The sequence below is a fragment of the Myiozetetes cayanensis genome, unplaced genomic scaffold (genome assembly GCF_022539395.1).
Source record: "Myiozetetes cayanensis isolate MyiCay16 unplaced genomic scaffold, myiCay2020 scf3, whole genome shotgun sequence".
NCBI classification, from domain to species: domain Eukaryota; kingdom Metazoa; phylum Chordata; class Aves; order Passeriformes; family Tyrannidae; genus Myiozetetes; species Myiozetetes cayanensis.
In genome coordinates this window covers 19,451,901-19,473,128 of record NW_026087521.1, presented here as the reverse complement: position 1 = coordinate 19,473,128, position 21,228 = coordinate 19,451,901, and the positions used below count along the sequence as shown (strand labels likewise).

The 21,228-nt window shown below is 40.0% G+C and overlaps 1 protein-coding gene across 1 annotated transcript in view; it reads left to right on the top strand.

The window, feature by feature from the left end:
• IL17REL (interleukin 17 receptor E like) overlaps positions 1-3,266 on the top strand; it is a 41,087-nt gene extending 37,821 nt beyond the window's left edge. Inside the window, exons 16-17 of the mRNA XM_050324522.1 lie at positions 1,534-1,588; positions 2,517-3,266. Of these exons, the coding sequence (XP_050180479.1) occupies positions 1,534-1,588; positions 2,517-2,544 (83 nt within the window). The 3' untranslated portion in view covers positions 2,545-3,266. The remainder of the gene's footprint in view (positions 1-1,533; positions 1,589-2,516) is intronic.
• The last annotated feature ends 17,962 nt before the right edge of the window (positions 3,267-21,228 follow it).

The window sequence follows — 21,228 nt, the reverse complement described above, 5'->3', positions numbered from 1 at the left end:
ATTGCTAAAAACACCTCTTCCCAAACCCACACAAACAGCCAACCTCCCTCCCAGTTCATTGCAAACACAGTAATTCCTATGACAGATTTTCTCTGTTGTTTAAAAGCAACTGTCAGTTAACTACAGCTTCAGATTTGGAAGCCTGATACTAAAAAGGAGAGGGCTTAAATTTGTAGTCTAAATGTAGCTCCCTGTGCAAACATTTGTATAATGCTAGTTCAAGTTTCTTCTCAGTTGAAAAACTCATAACCAGCCTACTCAAGGTGAATCAATCAAATAATCAGTGTTGTGGTTCATGTAGTCTGGACTGTTTTTCATTATTCATATTTTCCATTTAACAAATTGCAAACAGTATGACAAAGGCATGTAAAAAGGCTCCAGAGATGGCAGTCTGGGGTAGTCTTATAGTAGGAGAGACTGGGTCTGCATAGTAAATGAAAATAGTGGAACACCGAAAACTGACTCAAGAATTTTTTGGATGCAGTGTTTGATTTAAATGTTGAACTTTTTATCACAAGTTTTTTTTTCCTGAGGAACAGTTTGTGGAGATTCAGAAAAAGTATATAAGAAACTGTGCACTTACCAAGAATATGTGTAATGTGTAATATGTAATATGTGATCACTATGCTTGTTGCACATAAACCTCATAGTTCATGGATTCTGCCATAATTTGGTTTTGGGAGAACGTGTTAATTATCACTGAGGGTGATAATTGTAACACTGAGATGCTATTGCAGTTGGATCCTAAAACTTCGCTCTAAGATAAATTATTCACATAAAGGTGACAGAGATGGGACACTGTACTAAATTAAGATCTGTCTCATAATGCTGTGACAATACTGGGTTATGCAAAGGCTTGTCAAGGCATCAGCTATTATCAAACTAATATTTATTATGCAACAGTAACAGCATTAGTAGAAAACACTTAGTGTGTCATCTCTGTAAAATGCTTACTTTCTGTAGTAAAGTTATTTCTTAACCACTAGCCTGTTAAAATCAGGAAATGAAAGTTTCTTAAAGACATCACTGAGGGTGATAATTTGTTATACTGAGATTGCAGTGATAATAGTATCTGTTATTAAAAAAAAAATCAGTGTAGCTAACCATCATGAAGGGTGCTCTCTTCTCGGCTTCAAGGAGTGCTTTCTGGCACGTAGAATGCATTATTCTGCAATGGATTGCATTTTTATATAATTAGCTGTACTTTGGGAATTAGAATGTCTTACTCTTATTTGCTCCACAGTGGATGAAAATGGGAAAATAATGAGGTTTTTTGTTTGGTTTGCATTTAATAACAATGTAGAGGCAAAACTTTGTGTCCTTTTAAATTTTGTGTTTCCTTTGACCACTTTTCTGGACTCAGTTTAATAAAGCTAAGCATTTTGAGACAGTATTTCACCTATTAAAAAAAAACAATCCACAACCCTTATCTATTCTGAATGAAACAATAACCCAGATCAGTTCCTGTGAGAATAAATATATGAATCATAATGAAAACAAAATGGCAACCTACAATTGAACTTGTTCCTTCAGGTTTTCACAATCAGTCGTATGGTGATGGAAATCCAGCAAAGGCCATGACACACAGGTATCCATCCAATGTATAGCTTAAAACATCTCTGAGAGTTGATAGAGTTGTTAATCTTGAAATAATATCATTGGCTCCTCTATAGGAACAGAAGCAATGTCTCAGAGAACTTTTTATTTGCTAGAAAGAATATCAGGTCCTTATCTCTCCCTTTTCCTTGTCCCCACTGAAGATATTCCTTGCTCCTGTGCTCTCTCTCCTCTTTCTCTCAATTGCAGTGTAGTTTGGCATCAGAGGTAGCTGCCTTGCTATGAAAGAGAGGACAAAGGGAAACAAAGAACCAGTGGAAATAACAAGTTTGTAAACTAACAAGACAACCTTCAAGAGTCCTGGAACAAGCTCAGATTTGCTGAGCACAACATGCACATTATTAGCACAAGTCCCCTGCTTTCTCACTGATGTTTTTGGGCAGATCAGTTCCCTCTCTCATTAGACATGTCTGCTCAGCTGTTCCAGTGCCTCTTGTCATTCCCACAGCCCTTTGCAAAACACCTATTCCAGGCTATAGACAAATCAGTAATTAATGCAGCCCATGCATACCCTTTCAGAGCCAACCTAGAAGAGTGGGAACAACCTAGAACTCCAGAGAGAGTAAAGATGCTCTGACAAACCCTTGTACAAAGATGGGGAAAAGATGCAGCCTTGCAAAATCTATGCAAATCATGTGGTTGAGAAGGGGCTACTGTCTTTGTTTTGAGGCAGTCTTTGGCTTTTCCCTTGTCAGAAGATACCATTCAGAATAAAGTAGCTTGGTTTTCTTCATTTGTTCATCTGATCACTGTTTGAAATGTGACAGTCAAGTCCACAAGCTGTAGACAAATGGTTAGATTTGTTATTTAATCCAACTAAATATGAATGCAATGAACTTTTTCACACTTTGGAGAAAAAACCCTGAACAATCTTCTTTCCTTTTCTGTTTTTCCCCTAGGATGAAGAGTGTGCAGTCCTTGCACTGAATTTAACAACAGGTTTTCAAGGTCCTCAGTATCTTCTCAACATCAAGTTGTATTTTGATGCAACTTGCAAATCTTGTCTAACTGGTCATCTCTCATGTTAGCAGTTTCTGCTATTTACTGTGAGATTATTCTCATGAGTGAAGAATTTAACAAGTTGAGCCTATCCTAAGATGACCAGAAGAAGTTAGATTACGATTCCCTATTTCCCAGTATTACAAAACAAAGAATGTCTTAGATCACTTAGAGAATCAAGTTTATATTTCCCATCTAAAGTAGTACGTTATATAAAATATGCTATAAATAAGTACTTTCATAGGACTTTGAGTACCTACAGAACAAGTATTCCAGATTTTCTTATTTGTTACCTTCATTTTTTAACCATATGCAAAAGTTTTTGAGAAATGAAGAATGGAGGAAGTTTTCTCAGCTTTGTTACATTATTGTTCTTTGTAATTGCCTTTGTTTTCTGATGCCATTTTGATGACTTCACCATGACAGACTATATTCCTTAAATATATGTAAGAACTGTTTTCTGTGCCTGTATTTGTGTTTGACATGGAGATAACTTTCCTCTTTGTCTGAGATGGTACATGTCTTTGGTTTGATAGTTATTTAAAATTGTCTTGTGGAAATCTAGCCTAGGAAGAAACAGTTGAATGGAAAGAACTAGAATATTTTTCTCCCATTATATGAGTATTTATATTCAATTGTTCAGAATAATATTAAACACTGATTATCAAACACTTGGCCTTTATTTCAGGATCCTTACTTCCTGTTGTGTAACAAGGGAATAAAGTCAACTAAAAATGATTAATAGCATATCCTGAAATCATGTGGAATTGATCATGTAACATCAGGAATCTGCATGGAGAATGAGGGTCTGGAACAAGAAGTTGATCAATAAAAAATATTTTCCCTCTGAATGTGTTTTGTTTTCTTTAAAGACATTCGAAAAGTGATTCACAGGAGTATAATATAAGAGACATACCCAGTGTGTTGAAACACAGGACTTTTTGAGGTGCCTTGGAGAGAACAAGTTCTGCTTACTCCTTTGATATCAAAGCTTCATTGTTTAGACTGCAAATCTATTAGATATATTCTCACTCCAAGCAGTGCTACAGCTCCATAAGCAGACGTGGTGGGTTGACCTTGGCTGGATGCCAGGTGCCCACCCAGCCACTCTATCACTCCCCTTCCCAGTTGGACAGGCAAGAGAGTAAGGTGGAAAACAACTCGTGGGTTGGGATAAGGCAGTTTATTTAAAGCAAAAGCAAAGAGGAAGCTTGCTCACATAAAATCAAAGCAAAAGATAGCAGGGTTTATTCTCCACTTCCCATGAGCAGCGATGGTCGCCCACACCTGAGCAGCAGGACTTCAGCACACGTGATGGTTCCTCAGCAGGCAGCCCTTGGAGACAATGAATGCTTCCTTTCCTGCTCCTTTCCTTAGCTTTTATATCTGAGCTGACATCATATGGTAAGGAATATCCCTTTGGTCAATTTGGGTCAGCTGGCCTACCTGGGTCCCCTCCCAGGATCTTGCCCTCGACTGAGAAGAGAATGTTACAGCACTGATGCTGTGCTGCCCTGCTCAGCAACAGCCAAAACACCTGTGTGTTATCAACACAGCCTTTTAGCTACCAATGCAAAGCACAGTACTGTGAGGGCTTCTACGGGGAAATGAACTCCAGCTCAGCCAGACCCAGTACAGCAGAGGTGGCAGGGCAGCTTTCCTAAAGGACTTATTTACTTTCTTTGGCTGTGAAGTTGAGGCTCTGATCTATCCAGACATCTGCTTTTCATTTAATACCTTCCAGACTGTAGCCAGAAACAAGACACTTGGACATTCAACTGAGAGAGCATAATAATATTACTCTCCACTTTCCTCCAGCAGAAAAGTCTTTTCTGCAGGAAAGGTTGATTTGTACGGTGGGATTTTTATTGCAGCAATATCTTAAGATCAACTTTATGAATATGTCCTCAGACTGAAAATGAATTGAAGTGATACAGGTGTATCCAAGGCTAAGGCAAAACACCACCTGCAATGACAAGCTCATATGAGGTAACAGTAGCTGTACTACAATAGGAGCTTTCAATGAGAAGGTCCAGTTTCAGCTGCACAGACACTGAAACTCTTGCAGTATATCTTCTCTTGTTGGCTGCAGTGATGGAAATACCAAAGAGAATGTGACCAGGCAAGGCCCTGATAATTTTGGTGCTGTTTTACAGGAAAGTTTGGATGGTGGACATAGCAGACATGTCACTTAAATTAACTATGAAAGTAAAGTGTTCATTCAAAGGTCTAGACTTCCATGATGGCCACTGCAGAGACAGGTAGTTTCCAGGCATATTTCAGTCTGCTTGGATACTTGTTTTAAAGGGAACTTCACTCAGATGCTTACATTACAATATTCGTGCTTATGGCAACATTTGTAAATAATCCTTAATCGTATTTGCAAACTTTGGCTCAGGTCTGCTTGTTTGCATTTGTGCAGTGAGAAAATTGCTGGTAGGTTTTGTGTTTGACTCAAGCAGATCTATAAGAGTCCTTTTCTAATACTCTACTTCAGGCAAACACTGTCTCTTCCAATTACAGAATTCCTACTCCCCCTGAGACCAGCTCTTCCTGCTCTCCCAAATAGCGACTGGACCATCACATGCATGTGACATATTCAGAAGGAGTTCCACTTGGGTACTATATTTTCTAGAGAAGTTACAGACAATATCACAATATCCTTGTGATATTACAGCTGCAAAAGTAAAGGTGTCTTTTAATCTTTTTTTTTTTTTTTTTTTTAATAAGACATTTTAAACATTGGTAGGTCAATCCTGAAGGAAGAAGGTATGAGAACCTTTCCCAGCTTTTAAAGTATTCATTTCACTCTGCTGACCATTGAAATGTTTTCTTTTTCTCACCCAAACTATGCAACAGTTTTGCAATATTGACCAATGCACAAGTAAACATGTTGTAACAACAGCTGTAAAAATCCCCTATATGTTACCTATAGACTTGGCTAATTCTCTAGAGCCTCCAGTATTTTGATGAAGGAAATTCCCTTCTTGCTTACTGTGGGCCTAGTTCAATCACCCTATTTTGAGACAACCTGCAGTTATTTTTTTTTGTTTTTCATTTCTTATGTACATTCTTGCTATTATCTGAGAGCATCAGTGTCCCAGTTCTTGAGAGATATTAGCATGTATCAGAATATCATTGAGATGTAGCAAAAGCACTGATAGATGCTTTGTAGTAGTCTCTTTAAAAGACTTTTAGTTATGCATAATGCATTGCACAAACCTGAAACTAACATTTAAAGTTAACAGATAAATTAAAGCAGTTTTGCTCCACTTAGGGACTTACTTTCTTGCCATGCCCACACGGAGTCTGGTGTGAGAAACCAGTCTGGTGCTTCAGCAGTATTTTAGATGTCTTTATTTGCAATAGCGGATACATTTCCTTGATACCAAGTTACAGTGCCATGCTTGAATTCCCACATGCCTCATTAGAGTAGCTGTGTATTCACCAATCCACAGCAGATCTAGTCCAGTGCTCTGCAGGCTGTGTTCCTGATTTGTCTCTCTTCTGGACTTCTGATAAACTACTCCAAAGAAATAAATGGGAAGAGAAATAATGACTGCTTTTGTAGGGTTAGTTTACTGTTAACTTCACTTCCTGGACTACAAAGTCCAGTCTATATGAGCCAGTAGAAGGGAAACAGCCCAGCTCTAGAGGAATGGAAATAGTTCTACTCCTGTTAGTTCCTTAGCTTGCAGACAGACTGAATTGTCACGTGATAGCGCAACTTGACCACACGCTTGTGCTTGACAAAGAGAAAAAATATACACTTGCTTCAATTTACTGTGAAAAGTTGCAATGAGTAACTTCCCCTTGTTCATATCCTGTAACAGCTGGCCTCAAAAATTTGTGACTTGGTATCTCAATACCCCTTGTAAGTTTTTTATGGTACACAAAAATATCTTTCTCTCTCATCCAGAATTTCTCTCTCTCATCCAGAAAGCCCTTTAATGCAAACATGTAATGCTGCTGTGTTCAGTGCAGTACTGGAACAAGTCCAGTAGCAATGGTGGGAGCTATCACTCCCATCCCTCTGCTGGTTTTCTACCACTCCAAGCTACTGTCAGTATCACTGGCTCATGCTTTGTGGGAATAGGCTCTTTCACGTGGCACTGAGTGCCACTTTTGAAAAGCTTTAACTAAACGAGCAAGGGTCAGTTCCTGTATTGGATTCACAAGTACCTCAGAAATTAAGATTTCTTAGGAAGCATCAGACAGATCTAATCTACTCTCTATATTATGTAGCACTAAATGATTCCTTAATATATAGCTGATACAATAAAACCAGTACAGCTTATCTACTGAAAAGCAGATGATAATTTCTCTAGACTGCTTCTTTCAACAGGTGGATTTTGTCAGATATATTTCCTGCCATTGACTACATTGTAACAAATGAAATCTAAACCCCCTTCTTTTAAAGCTGTGTAAGTTCCTACCTAACTTCTAAAGATCAGTTTTCAAAATCAGCTTGGGATGGGATCATGTTCCCCATTGCTGTCTCCATATGAGTTCTGTAAGGTTTTACAGTTTTTATATTGTAGCCATATTGTAGAATCAAAAAACTCTTACCTTTGAGCCAATGGCCACTATTCTCATATATTTCAAAGCTTCTAGTAAAATGCTCAGTGGCTGACCACAGACTGCAGAGATTTTCAAGCTCCACTTACATTGCTCATATGCATTATGAAGCTGTGTTTGTGCTTGGCATGAGAGTGTTTGTTTGGGATACGTCTGGGAAAAGAAAGGAAAAGAATGCCCAGAGATAGGAAGACCAAATAAAAGATGGGGACAATGTACTTTGAGTCACCCATGGGCGCAGGTAGGGAGATGGAGTCAGAAGGAAACAATGTATATTGAGCCCACAGAAGGGAGCCCATAAGGGGTTAAGGATGACATGGACATGCAGAAGTGGAGGCAGGGATGAATGGAGGTGGGGCAAAGGAGGTGGACTGGAGGGTCAAAGACTGTGAGGCAGGAGAGGGAAGGGGGTGGTGAAGTTGGCCAGCCCGGGTGTGATTCGCATTGCTGGCTCAGAGCTAGTCCTCACTCAGAACCTCCAGATAAAATGGCAACACAAGTGGAGAGTTACCACACATGTACTGGTCTGTATCCAGTCCATACATTTTCCATACCTGATTGCTTCTCACCTTCGTCGCTATTCTATGCTATCTTGTTCCCTTCTTCATGGGGCACAGTGTCATGTAAGTGGGAGGCAAACTGACCCAGAAACTCCTTGTATGACAGGAGGTTCTTTACAGTGTGCTTATGGGTTTCTTACCTGTAGGACTTCACAGTTTGTTGGGTCCTCAGCAAGTCATCTTACAGCTCAGCTTCTAATTGTGCAATGCTCTGTTGTGAACACAGGAGAAAAGTAGTGACTGTGAAGAATGTAACATACCAACTATGTTTCTGGTTCTTTATAAGGCTCAAACACTAAAAGAGAATTTGGTTTATATTTGCACAAGGTTTCATTCTCTTTCTCCATAAAATACTCCAAAAATATTTTCATTTCAGTTAACAGAAACGAAGAACCATTGTATCAATTCTTTCCTGTAGATAAGTTCTGTACAACTCAATCAACATACATGGTAGCAGCTCTTATCTAAATCTTAAGGTATCCAAAGAAACCGCTATTAAATGTAATAGGCAAATTTATGGAAAACTTCAGCAAAGTGGGAGTGTCACTTAAAGAACGTTCATTGTAATATAGTTCACGACCACAATTCCCCATGTCTGATCTGACAGTTGTGAATTTTAGTGAAGGGTGTGTGCTTCTCATGTGTGTGAAATGTGAGAAAAATGGAGACAAAGAATGAACATTGCAAGGAACTTTCTCTTGTGCATCATCTGCCCTGTGAACCACTGTTTGACAGCAACAATCTCTATGCCTGCCAGAAACAACATTATTCACTGCCCACTCAGTATTGTCACGAAGAAAACAGACTTTGTCCTGCCCAAGGAAGTATGCCTCTGATCTGTAAATCATCAGTAGTAATTAGTAGTAAATCTGAGTCAAATATGGATTCCATTTTTCTTTTGTGCTATTTTTGCTTGGCAATATGTGCACAGTACTGAGTTTCATTTCCCAGAAGCAGAAAAGCTCTCGATTCTTCTGTGAAGTCCTGTGATTCATTTCCAGGTAAGTAGAAAGCAAGTTTTTAGACTATGAGACATATGTAACAGCTTTTGAAATGTGGGTAATTATGGGTTTACTTCAGAGAGTACAAATCCCATATATGACAAATCAGAGTTCTCATTAGGCAAATTTTGATGGGCTCTAGGTCAGGACATTATAAGCATCCTTGCTTGTTTTCCTAAAGACTTAATTTTATGTCTCCATTGATACAAGTCAGGGCAGGATGCTGTCCTTATATCTTGTGGAGGTAGCTACCTTTTCACAGTTGCCAGGACTGTGTCCTGTGACAAAGATGCTTCTCCTTCAACCATGTTGCACCATAGGATGAGACAACCTGCTTCCCTTTATACCATTTCCCAATCAAATCCATCCTGGGGAGGATTGTGAGGCTGGAATTAGAGGCACACATTCCCCTTTAGCCATACAACTCTGCATTTTCTCTCCGCTTCTTGGAGCCCAATAGGTTGGCATCAGGGAAAACTAGGGGTGAGGAGCTGGAAGAAATGAAAAGTACTGTCTGGGAAATGTAGGGAATAACAGACAGGAAGGAAAAGTTAAATCTTTTCCTCTGTAAATCCCATTCTTCCTTACCTGTTGCAGAGCACTCCAAAACCGGTCTTGATGAGTTAGCCAGGAGCAGAGCTTCTCTGAACCATTCATTACCTTTTTCATATTTCTGTCCAGTCATTCACCACAGTCTTCCCTACTTTATGTAAGGACATATCAGAGTTTCTACTGAGTCAAATCAAAGCTTTATCTAGTTTGCCTTCAACCGTCACATCTGCATTTCTTATGAACCAAATGAATGAATTATTTTTGTTTGTCTAATATCTCTGGAAGGGTTTTTCTTATACATAGTCAGTTTTAAGGGAAAAGAGTCCTCATCCTCCTCTCTCTAGTGCAGGCTGTACCTGTCTGTATCACATATGGACTATAATACTTTTCTGCAAGATGGGTAGCTTTAGAAATGTTTTGCAACCTACTCATTATGGTAGCTTTTTTTTCAGGAGTCTGCCAAGGCACTGTGAGACAGCACACTCTGCCTCTAGTTAAGGTTTGTGGTAGGGTTGGTGATGCTGGTAGTGGTGTCAATGGTGCTTTCCTTAGTTGTGAAGTTAGGATTATTTTTCCCCCCCACATGACTTTATTTATCAGCACAGAGTATCACCTACCATCTTACCATCAGCTGCTCATGGTTGCAAAATCCATTTGTAATTTGTCATATTGAGCTGGAATACCTCAGGTGCATCAGCAAATGCTTTATATTAGTAGATGGGTAATTTGCAAGCATGTTGAACACTTGAGAAACCAACAGGTGCTCCCTCTATAGCAGCAAAAATTTACATCAGTATTTCTTCTTTAATTGTTAGATACTTTTTCCATGCCCTCTATCTCATCCTCAGTTTTTTTCTCACTTGAGAGATCACTGTCTTCAGATAGATTGTTAATAGCACAGCTGGGGCCAAAACTGAAAACTGTAGAATGGCATTGCACTGACTTGCAATTAGCCATAGAGTTCTCCAAAGGGAAGTGCTCTGCAGTGAATGATATGTCTCCCTATATTTATTTCTTAATTTATGCAAAGTAGTGTTTGCTTTGGATTAGTCATTCTCCTTCACCTTGTCAGCTGTGATTTTTATGAAGAGTTTCTTAACATCTGTGTAGGTTTAGCATTTATTTGATTAATTGTAAAAAACTGAACACAGTTTTCAAACCATAATGACTGGTAGAGAAAGAATTGACTACCTGTTGGGCCTAGAGTCAAGTCTTGCTGACTTTGGGATTCTGATGGGGGAATTTCAATCTGTGTTGAAATGTACTTCCACAATTGCAGGGTTGCTCTGAAACTGCACCACAGAATTCTCGATGCAATACCCAGGACACTTAGTTATCTGCTAGTTTGTTTTTCCATTAATTTGTTTATTCATTCCTTGGCATCCTTGATATACCTCTTTGACTTTCAAGACAGATCATTTGGAAAACTTTCTGGACACCATTTTTCAAAGCCCAGAAGGACTCTCCTGCAGCAACTCCGTTTCTTTTCTGTTAAAAAGGACAAAGAGAAGAAGAAACGGAGGCCTTCCCTCTCTTGGTGCACTGGAACACGGAAGGCTACAGTATGATGGTTCGGAAGTTATTTTATCCGGTATCTTATGCAGTAGGAGGTGAAGCCATGTGACTGCTAATGCCATGTGTGTATGAGCTCTGATACTTGCTTTTTGTACTGCCCAGTCTCCATAACTTGAAAATTGCACAAATCACCTTTTGGGTGTGAGAGAAAAAAGGAGGGAGATGAGGGACTCCCATCCAACTGTGCACTAATAAAGGCAAAGCAGGAGGTTGAGGCACAGTGAGGAAAACAAACAAGGCTGGAAACTCCCTCTGGGGACTGGTGAGACTGAAATTGTGATGACCAACACCCTGACACTACTGTGTCTCTGAGTTGCCTTTGTCTGGAATCTCAGTAACTCATGGGAAGAAGTGGGATTCCTCGGTCAGAGCCCAAGAACTGGCCCTGGAGCACATGGCTGTGCTACAATACCTGCAAAGGCAGCACTGCAGCTGTGGTGGCAGTGACTCTGGGGCAGATGGGGAGTGCAATATTGTGGCCATCTGCGCTGAAAGTAGACTTCAAAACTTGGTGTCTTCAAAGCTTGTAGACCAAGAGAACCAACTGTGTGCCAGGAAAGCACCTCCAAAGCATTTATTTGGAAAAGACAATATATAATAGGTACATGAAATGCTCTACCATCCTGTTCTAACATGCATTTCATAAAGCAAACACATGCACATGCAATGTTGGTTAACAGATGAGGTACAGGAAGTGTAACAGAAGGGTTAACTTTGTTCATAAAATCTTATGTGTATGAGGGAGTCAGAAACTTTTCGTTATAATTAAAACAAGATAAGTTTCACAGACAGCTTGCTAATCAAGCGTCAGTAAACAAAGAAGTATCAGTATCAGTAAAATTTACAGCTGATAAGAACTGCACCTTTCATCTCTGACATGTGCCAGACGACCACCACTTAACGAGCCAGGAACTCAAGCCACAAGCAAATTTACATCCAAAAACCCGGGACTTGAGAATGTATAAAAGGAGCATTTACTACATTTTCAGTGTGTGCCTCGGCAGGGCACTTGCCCTCCAGGCCACCCAGCGCTGTTTTGCTTTATTATCACTTGCTTAATAAATTTATCAATGTTTAATTGGAATTGAGTTGTCTAAATTCTTATACTAACTTATAACAGGAAGCAGGCTCAGGTGAGGCTTTTTTGGGTGCTGCTCATTTCAGAGGAGACCTGTTCATCCTGAGGTGGAGGGATTACTCTGGGAGTGACTTCCCTGCTGCTTCACAGGAGAAGAAATGTGGGTCCATAAAAGCAAATGAAAGCCAATTACAGGTTAATCCGTTATATTGTGTTGCTTCATGGTAATTGTTACTGAGAATTTATTTTCCTCATGAAAAGCAGTGGTGACTTTGCCATGATGGCTGCAGGGCTGGGAGGCACTTTCCAGAGACATGGTCTTCTGATTTCCCTAGAGTTACTTCACATATAGCTTTGAGAGGTAAAAATGGGCACAGGGCCATAAAAGTTTTTTCAAAGCTTGAAATCCACAGTTTCCTTTTTTTTTTTTTTTTTTTTTCCTAACAGGGTATCTAAGTAACTTTTTCAGATCCCTTTTGTTTCAACTCTCTTCAGACACCCACTTCCTACCCTCTATCTACCCTCAGCAGTTTCCTTTTCATGATGCTTCTGTTTCAGCTCCAGAGCTCCTAACACATTCTTCCAAGCTGAACATGTAACCGCAGTCAAAATAGAAAGTACTGCCATTTTTACCTCACAGATCTTTAACTTTTAATTTCTGACTAGCTTTGTTTATAAATGTGACAACATCAGACCTTGCAGGAGGTCCTTCCACTTTGCAAAGGCAGGAATGGGAAGTGAATGCAAGTTTCAAATGCCTTTTTTTTCCCTGTAAAAATCTCACTTCCAGTTAGATGCAAGGAGAACAAAAGGAGAAGGTTAAAATGATATATAAAAGAGAGGAATGTGCATAAGAGGACTGTGCAACCTATGACTAATGTGGTACTATTTGAAACTAAAGGATATATATGCTGTCAAATTATCCCTTCTCATGAGGTAATGACTGAGGTCTGAATTGCAGAGGCAAGTCTTCAGGGACCACACATGCACATAATAAGGGGTAGTTTCTAAGGAGAGGGAATTGCTTGATTGTGATTCCTGACTCCTAATTAGAATTATTACTTATTAGTTTGTATTAATACTTCTCCCAGTATTGCACAAATAATTATTTCCATCTGTTAATAGCATCCTTGAATCCAGCCATGCAGACCAAAGATTGACTTCCATCTCTTCATCCTTTTTATCCCTTCTTTTCTCCTACTTTTCATTTAGAAAAAATAAAAAAAGTCCATAGACATAGTATAGTTCTATTGCATCATGATGACATGCTCTCCCACTTTATTTTGCCAGAGATATTAAAATGTTTATTTTGCCCTACATATTCCTAGTGCTGAGAAAATGGCTTCAGAAGTAGTTTAGGTATTTTCTTCTTGTCTGTTATCTCTTTTACTTTAATAATTTGCTATCCGTTTTACTTCAGTCATTTGCATCCTCCAGCTCTTTATGTGGAAAGACATAATCTGTCATTGTGTAGGAAAAGGGGCATAGTACCAGTGTTTGTCTTTCAAGTGAGTTTTAATTTATTCAAAGTTGTCTTTCAGAGCCGCTTCACTCTTAGGCAGGAGCCTAAAAGCTGAAATCAGTCATCTTTTTTTATCTCTTTCACTGTCTCCTTCCTCATTTTTTTCCCTAGACCTCCCTGAAAATTGTCCCAGTTCTTAAACTGAGTTGTTTTCAGACTGAATTCATGGGCTGATTTTTAATTGAAGATTCACCATAAATGAAAACCATTTCAATGTAAATTCTAATTCCAGAATTTTATTTTTATCTTTAGCCGATTGCACAAGAGGATGCTTTAGGGTGAATTCCAGCAGGTGAATACCTGCTCCTTCAAGCAGGTAATATGAGCAATAGAATTATGCCAGAGAATTCAGAGGGAAAATTCGTAGAATCAATGCCTGTGCCATGGTGGCTGTGCCACTGCAGGGAACAGCTGATTGCTGTGTCCAGGCAATTAGGTTACTTCCTTAGCTCTGACAGCTGCATGTTATACTGGGAAGCTGAGCCTTGGTACAGAAACAACAATAAGGTAATTATCTGACACACAACCCATTATAAAACTGGTTATCCTTTCCAGTTACAACACAGCTGTTTTTCATTTCCAGAGGAAAGTAACTCAGGGAAAGTAAACCAGATAATTCTGAAAGCACAGCCTATTCCCAGTTTTCTATAAGGTAACTAGACAAATAATCTGCTTAAATTCAAAGTTGGGAATTTCCACTTGAGAAGCACTTCTGAAAACTGGTGCAATCATAATGAATGATGAATTCTGTGAAGAATAACAATGGGAACAACAGTTTCCAGTAAGGCTGTCATGATAAGACCAAGCCATGCAGTGCCGGGAACCCCTGACAGAACTACAGAGCAACACTGAGTGACAAAGGGACAAACTACTGCAGTGCAGCAAATGCCTTTATTGTCAATCAGCTTTCATGTGGGTGTGCGAGGAAGTGTGACTTCCTCTTCTTTGCCCAGTTACGGGTTGTTTCAGATGAGAAAACCCCTTGGAATTTGCATAGATAACACCAAGCAAACTCTGGCCTTTGCAGCTGGGATCTTTCTGGGCACCCTGAAGGACTGCCCTGCTCAAGTTATGCTACTTTAAATGATCTTAAGTGGTTTGTTGCAGACCTGGACAAAAATCGCTGCTCCTGTGGGGGGCATAGGTCAGTTGGGAAGGTCTAAGTCCCTGTTTTTTTTCCATGCTAACCAATCATTAGTTAGCAGCTGGCAAGGTTAATGACATTAAATTAAAAAAACCCCCAACATTAAAGACCTTTACAGATTTTATTTTTCATAATGTTATCTCATGAAGGAAGCAAGATAAGGAACTTCTGGAGAACAAGGATATGGTACAGCAACTCCCTGGATATTTGGGACATCTCTAAGGAGAGGAGGAGGCTTTAAGAGGAGTATCATCTAGACTATATTTTGTTGTTGGAAACTGCCCCTTCCAGTTGTCTGCTTTCTACAGAAGGTAGATGGAAGGCTTTGCAGTGATCCAGCTGATGGCTACCCACTCACATTTTACATTGGTGGGATTTTGAAATAGAAACTTGGAGTTTGCCAGGGGATCATACGTGGAATTCCTTCTCTTAAGCTGCAGCAGTTAGGAGATATTGTAATACTTTCATTTTCCATAGAACTTCAGGGGTCTCAGAGATCTGGGCAGCTGAGGACATTAATGATGAACATACTCTAAGCTGTGTGGTTTGTCATCACTCTTCTCCACTTTGTGTTGAGGGAATGAACCAGCATTTTCACTTTTAATGAGGCATATTAAGTATGCAAGTTGAGAGAGCGATCAATCACAGACTGGATATGCTCTGTTTGCTGTAGACGTTTGCTCTTTTGCAGGCTAGCTCCTGCCAGATTTTTGGGAGATGACACAGCAACCTGAATTATGGAAATACTTAGCAGGAATTTATTGCTGATATGCAGTAAGCCACAGGAATGTAAGCAAATCAAAGGTGATAAGAAATGTGTACTTCCTCTTTTGGGTGACCTTCTCAGCTTTCACGTGTAGGCTGAATTAATTATGTAGTTGTAGGCATTAAAATGTTTTCCCTTGGCTAATGTACTGTATAATGACTTTTTGGGAAAATAATTACCTACGACTAAATCAACTCTGACTAGATCTACCTGAAGTATCAGTGACAAATTTATGCTAAACTGGAAAGGACTGTAATTTATTTCCAGCTTTTGAATCATGATACTGTTGATCACAGTTACAATATACATTTCAAATCTGGTATAGAATAGGAAAATTCTTTTTTTTTTCCTATCTAAAAGCTCATTTGGGGAGTATTTTCTGGTCATTTTTTCTGGTTAATAGTCCTTTAAACCAAAAAGATTTCTAGTAGGTATTTTCATAAATGACTGTGACTCTTAATGTAATTAATTTGTTTTACAGGGTTATGTAGGAAGGAGTAAGTGTCTTGTGAGCTTCTTTTTCAAGCAGGAGCAAATACAGCTCAGTAGCAGAAGGAACTTTACAACTTCTGTGCAGATATAGGGAGTGAAAAGTCCTCATGGGACTGCAAAATAAAAGTAGAGGATAAGGCCATATTCTACAAGTTATCAGGATCTTAAAGTTCTATGTACAACGTGATGGTATTGTAATATAAATAGAAGTGCCAGTCAAGCACATGGGATTATAGTTCAGGGACAGGCTTGGGAATTTGAGTGTGGGTATGAACTATCTGTCACCCTGGGAATATTCCCTTCTGGCAACACCAGAAGCTGTCCAAATGCTTTTTTAAGGGGTAGCCTCAGGCAGATGATCGTTTTTTGGCATGCTGTATATGCGTGGTCTGTTGCTTGCTCTCTCTGTAGCTAATTCCAGTAAGGAGCTGCCTCCTGCAGCTGGCATCTTCTCACAACATGACATGGTTATTTATAGAAATTCTTCCTTCTCAGGAGCCTAATATATCCACTTCCTTGTTTACTTATACTCCTTTCCCTTCCACAGACATGATTTAGTAGTAACATGGCAATGTTGGGTTAACAGTTGGACATGATGATCTTACAGGTTTTTTCCAATCTTGAACCTATGATTCTATGAAAGATGGTCAAATTTTGCCATCTGACAAGACCAAAAAACTGCCATTTTTTTTCTAATGTGGATTTAAGGGTGATAAAGCTGAATTACAGTCACACAGTCCTGTGGGATCACTAGTATGTTTGCCTGTATGCAGATTATGGGGATGAGGGAGAAGTGAAGACAAGTAATTTGTCAGCATGCTTGTCACCTATGCAATATAATGAACAAATATTACAACCTGTTTTTAGCCATATGCCTCTCATATTTGGTTTCCTGCAGCTCATGGTTGTTCCCATGCCAGCAGAGCTGCACTCAAATCAGTTTCTTTCCTTTCTTATGAGCTTCTTAAAAATGCCTAGATGCAATTCCTTTTCAGTACTGCAGATGATCTGGTGTCGCCCTCTTCACCACACCAACCGAAAAGGAGACTTTGACCTACAGCAGTGACTGCAGCCAACACATGGCCAGTGGGTGTCCTGGGGTGACCTTGCTGCACAGCTCCCCGTGGCTCTGCAGCCCTGTGGCTCTGCAGCCCTGTGGCTCTGTAGCTGGCAATCACATGGCTTTGCAGACAAGCACCATGGACCTGTCAGCAGGTAAGGGATTTGCAGGGAAGGACTATGCATGGGACTAGGCATTGAAACAGCTGATAACAGGTGGGAGGCACTGCCTGTGGTGCTGAGTGGAGCTGGTGGTAGGAGGGCCCAGGATTAATAGTTGTTTTGGGTGATGCATTAGTACACTGGGAATTTTGGAGGCAGGGTGAAGGTGCAGCTGTTGGGTATTGAAGCAGTCTGGGAAAACACAGATGTTCCCAGATGTGAACATCTACCTGTGCCTGGCCTGGCAGGTAGAGGCCCTGCCCCACCACCTCCCAGCCTAGGAAACTGGGCTAGGTCCCACTGTGCATGAAAAAAGGGATTCTTCATAGAAACACAGAATGGTTTGGGTTGGAAAAGGCCTCATCTAGTTCCAACCCTGCTGCCATGGGCAAGGACACCTTTCATTAGATCAGGTTGCTCAGAGCTACATCCAGCCTGGTCCTGAACACTTCCAGCGATGGGGTATCCACAACTTCTCTGGGCAACCTGTTCCAGAGCCTCATCATCCTCACAGTAAGGAATTTTTTCCAAATATCTAATCTGAACCCACTCTCCTTCAGTTTGAAGCCATTCCCCCTTGTCCTCTCACTATATGCTCTTGTAAAAAGTCCCTCCCCATCTTTCTTGTAGACCCCTCCAGGTACTGGAAGGCTGCAATTAGGTCACTCTCTTTTCCAGGCTGAACTATTCCAATTCTCCCAGCATTTCCTCATAGGATAGGCGCTCTATCCCTCTAATCATCTTGGTGGCCCTCCTCTGAGGAGGTTGATATCAAAGGCTGATATTCCTCCTGTGCTGGGGATCCCAGACCTGGATGCAATACTCCAGGTGGGATCTCACCAGAGCAGAGTAGATGGACAGAATCGCTTCCATCAATCTGCTGGCCACACTGCTTTCAATGTAGCCCAGGATACAACTGGCTTTCTGGGCATACACTTGGCTTTAATTGACAGAAGATGCTAGCACACAGTTCTAAATCAATTTCACATCTATTACTTTGTTTATTGCTGTTGCTTTCAACCAGAGTTCTCTGCAAGCAGTCACCAGTCAGTCAGGCTAAGCTTTAAACATAAGAGTGTGTTACAAAAAAAAAAAAAAAGTGTGATTTCTCAGGGTGTTTCCCAGTAGATGACAAACCTGTAACTACAAGATTTTGTACAGAGTCTTAGTTATAGTAATTAGTGTTTCTACAAAGACAATGAAAATAACGTGCTTGCATAGAGCTGGAATTTGGCTGTGAAACTCAGTGCTTGTTAGACTTATTGGTCCATAAAAATTGCAGGCATAAAACCAGCCTTCTTTTGTTTTTTTTTTTTATGAAATCCATTAAAAAACCCTCACACTATAAAAATGTAATATAATTTGTGACATCTCTTAAGTTACCAAGAAAAGACTGAATCAGGGCAAACCAGCTCAAATTTAAAAATACTGTCTGCATTGCTGCCAAAATATAAAATCATCTTGAGTGCCACAGCCTTATTTTATAGCTCACGCCTGAAGACAGATTTTATGGTTCAGATAAGGCCTTTTGAAAAAAAACATTTATGAGTCTTTTATTAAAGGGGACTCTTCACTGGGTACCACTGTAATAAAATCATATCTCTGCAAAACAGATGATAGTGTCACTTTAACTGTTACCATGCAATAGTGTTGTTTCAAAGCCCAGCCACAAACTATACACAAAAATGCTCCATATACAAAAGCTTTGGATCAGTAAAGGTTTATGTTATTCTTGTGCAGAACTTGTATATTCCCTTCAAGACCAGTTGTCCAAAAATGAAAAGTGAAATTCTGAGATTGAAACGTTTTGGTTTTAGAAAATCTATGAGCTAGGCATAGTTTGACTAGATTACAGCTCTCCAGTCCACGGGGAGTTCCCAAAGCCAATAGTGGTCCATTGTTAAACATTTTATTACAGCCTGAAGGTGCTATTGCTGCTAAATGCTCAAGGGCAAAGGAGAGAGACTTTGTCCTTTATAAAGCAGATAGGAGAGAAACAAATCAGAGCCAAGGAGTGAAACTACAACTAAATAGAATGAATGATCAAAGCCCAGGCCCAGTTCTAAAGACAGTTCACTCCAGGCTCTTTTTCCAAAAATAGTACATACAGGACTATCCTGGTTTTGCCTCTCTTCTCCTCTACAGTATTTCCATAATATATCGGCATCTTTTGCACTCCACTCAGGGAGTGCCCTCCACTTTTGCTACAGTGTATCCCTGGGCAGGGAATACACACCCTACATCGCTGGCTGTTCCTACCTTATTTTAAACACTCTGAACTGAAAGGAGAAGACTGAATAGTAACATTATCTTAGAACCACCAGGGTACCACTGCGGCATGAGGAGATCTGCTCTGAAGGGAGCTTTAGGGGTGTGGCCACGGGCCAGTCTGTGCTACTTAGAGACTTTTACTGAGCAGTAGTAAACTAAAAGCAAACCACAAACAAGATAAACAGGCCCAAGGCATTGGCTTGAGAAGCAGCATCTAACAGTTGAGCTGTTTGGTGCTTACTAACTCTCTACCTGGCTCAGTTTTTGCCACATGACATTTTAACTAGCATTCCCTCAGAAGATGGCCAGGACTGACTTGAGGGATAACATGAAGCCAGGGGCTGGTTGCAATACATGGCATGGTGAAGACCATGCTGTGAAAAAGATCTATCTGTGCTGCTCGAGGCAAGCCAGGCTGTCTCATTCATTTGCCCAATCAGAAAACGTACCCCAGTCATCCAGCTTACTGCTACAGATGTGACCATCTTAATCAGCATTATGGTTTGTGCAGCAAATGTGAAAGGAAAACACTACAAAGCTGTTTACAAATATGGTAGGTTCTTCTTAATTGTAATATCCTTTTGTAACTTGGTGACCTAGTTGGCTGAATTCAGTATGTTTTTAGTGCTGTTAAACCGAGCCCAGTTTCAATCTCAAGCAAAGTTTCAATATTTCAACACTGGTCTTATTACACATGAAGAAAAAACGTGACCATGTGGTTCTCTAGAGAAGAGATGTTCCAACAAAAGTTTAATTAAAATTCTCAACGTTTTCCCGATGTTTTTAGACCTAAAGGAAATGTTATCATAGACCACAATCAAAAAAATCCACTTTGTTTTACTGAAGTGAGCCCAAATGATTAATTTTCAGGTCTTCACTTCCCATCATATGCCCAATATAATGAAGTAGTATGATCATGCAGAGTGATCAAAAGAAAACATGTATTCACAAGGAAAAATGTAGGGATTGAGAACCTCTAATCTAGTAGCTGGGGCAACAATTTTGGTGATCATGGGTTTCATCTGATCAGATGTAGACATCTACTGTTGAGCTGGTTGTCTGCTCTCTTATTAGAGTCATTGGAAAGAAACAGGCACTGTTTGGAAAAGACCCAGAGGCATGCATTTTGTATTTTCTCACAGTTGGGTAAATTTCTATCTGGTATTTTACTGCCCATATTGCCCAAGAGATAGACATTCTCTGCAAAACTCCTCCAGCACTGGAATCTGAAGCAGCCCAGAAAGAATGATCTCTGTAGCATATCTCAGGATAATCAGTGTCAGTAATGACAGACAATGACAATGAAGTGAAAAGCAGTAAGAGCTTTTCTGAATGCCAAGGGGTAATCAAGCTTTTGAACTCATGCATCTGGCATTAGATCACTCTGTGCTGCATTTATTAGAACAGTCTGGTGAAAAACTTAATCAGGCACATCTTTAAACACCAAAAGTGAACAGTCATAGATTCTGAACAAGGATTTTCTTTGTACTTGATGTAGGTTTGACTTGTTTGCAGGACTAACCACAAAGAAATGTGAATGTATCCATTTCTGAAGATGTCAGAATTAAGAATGCCTTGCTGGTGTCTCCTGGAAAGTGAAGGAACTTCTGTAAGCTTGCTCTCAGCTCCTGACTGCTACAGCTCTTTTTAAAATCAGAGGGTAAACCCATGACTCCACCCAACCCAAACTTTCTGTACCCCATTCTGTTGTCACAGAATGGAGACGGGAGGAAAAGCATCCCATCACTCCTCAGCCTAAACTTAGATGGTTGCTGTGATAAGTGAAAATCCCTTTTCTACTAATCTTTGCTACCTTAATTGTCATCCGTAAAACCTTGAAAGGCAAAACTAC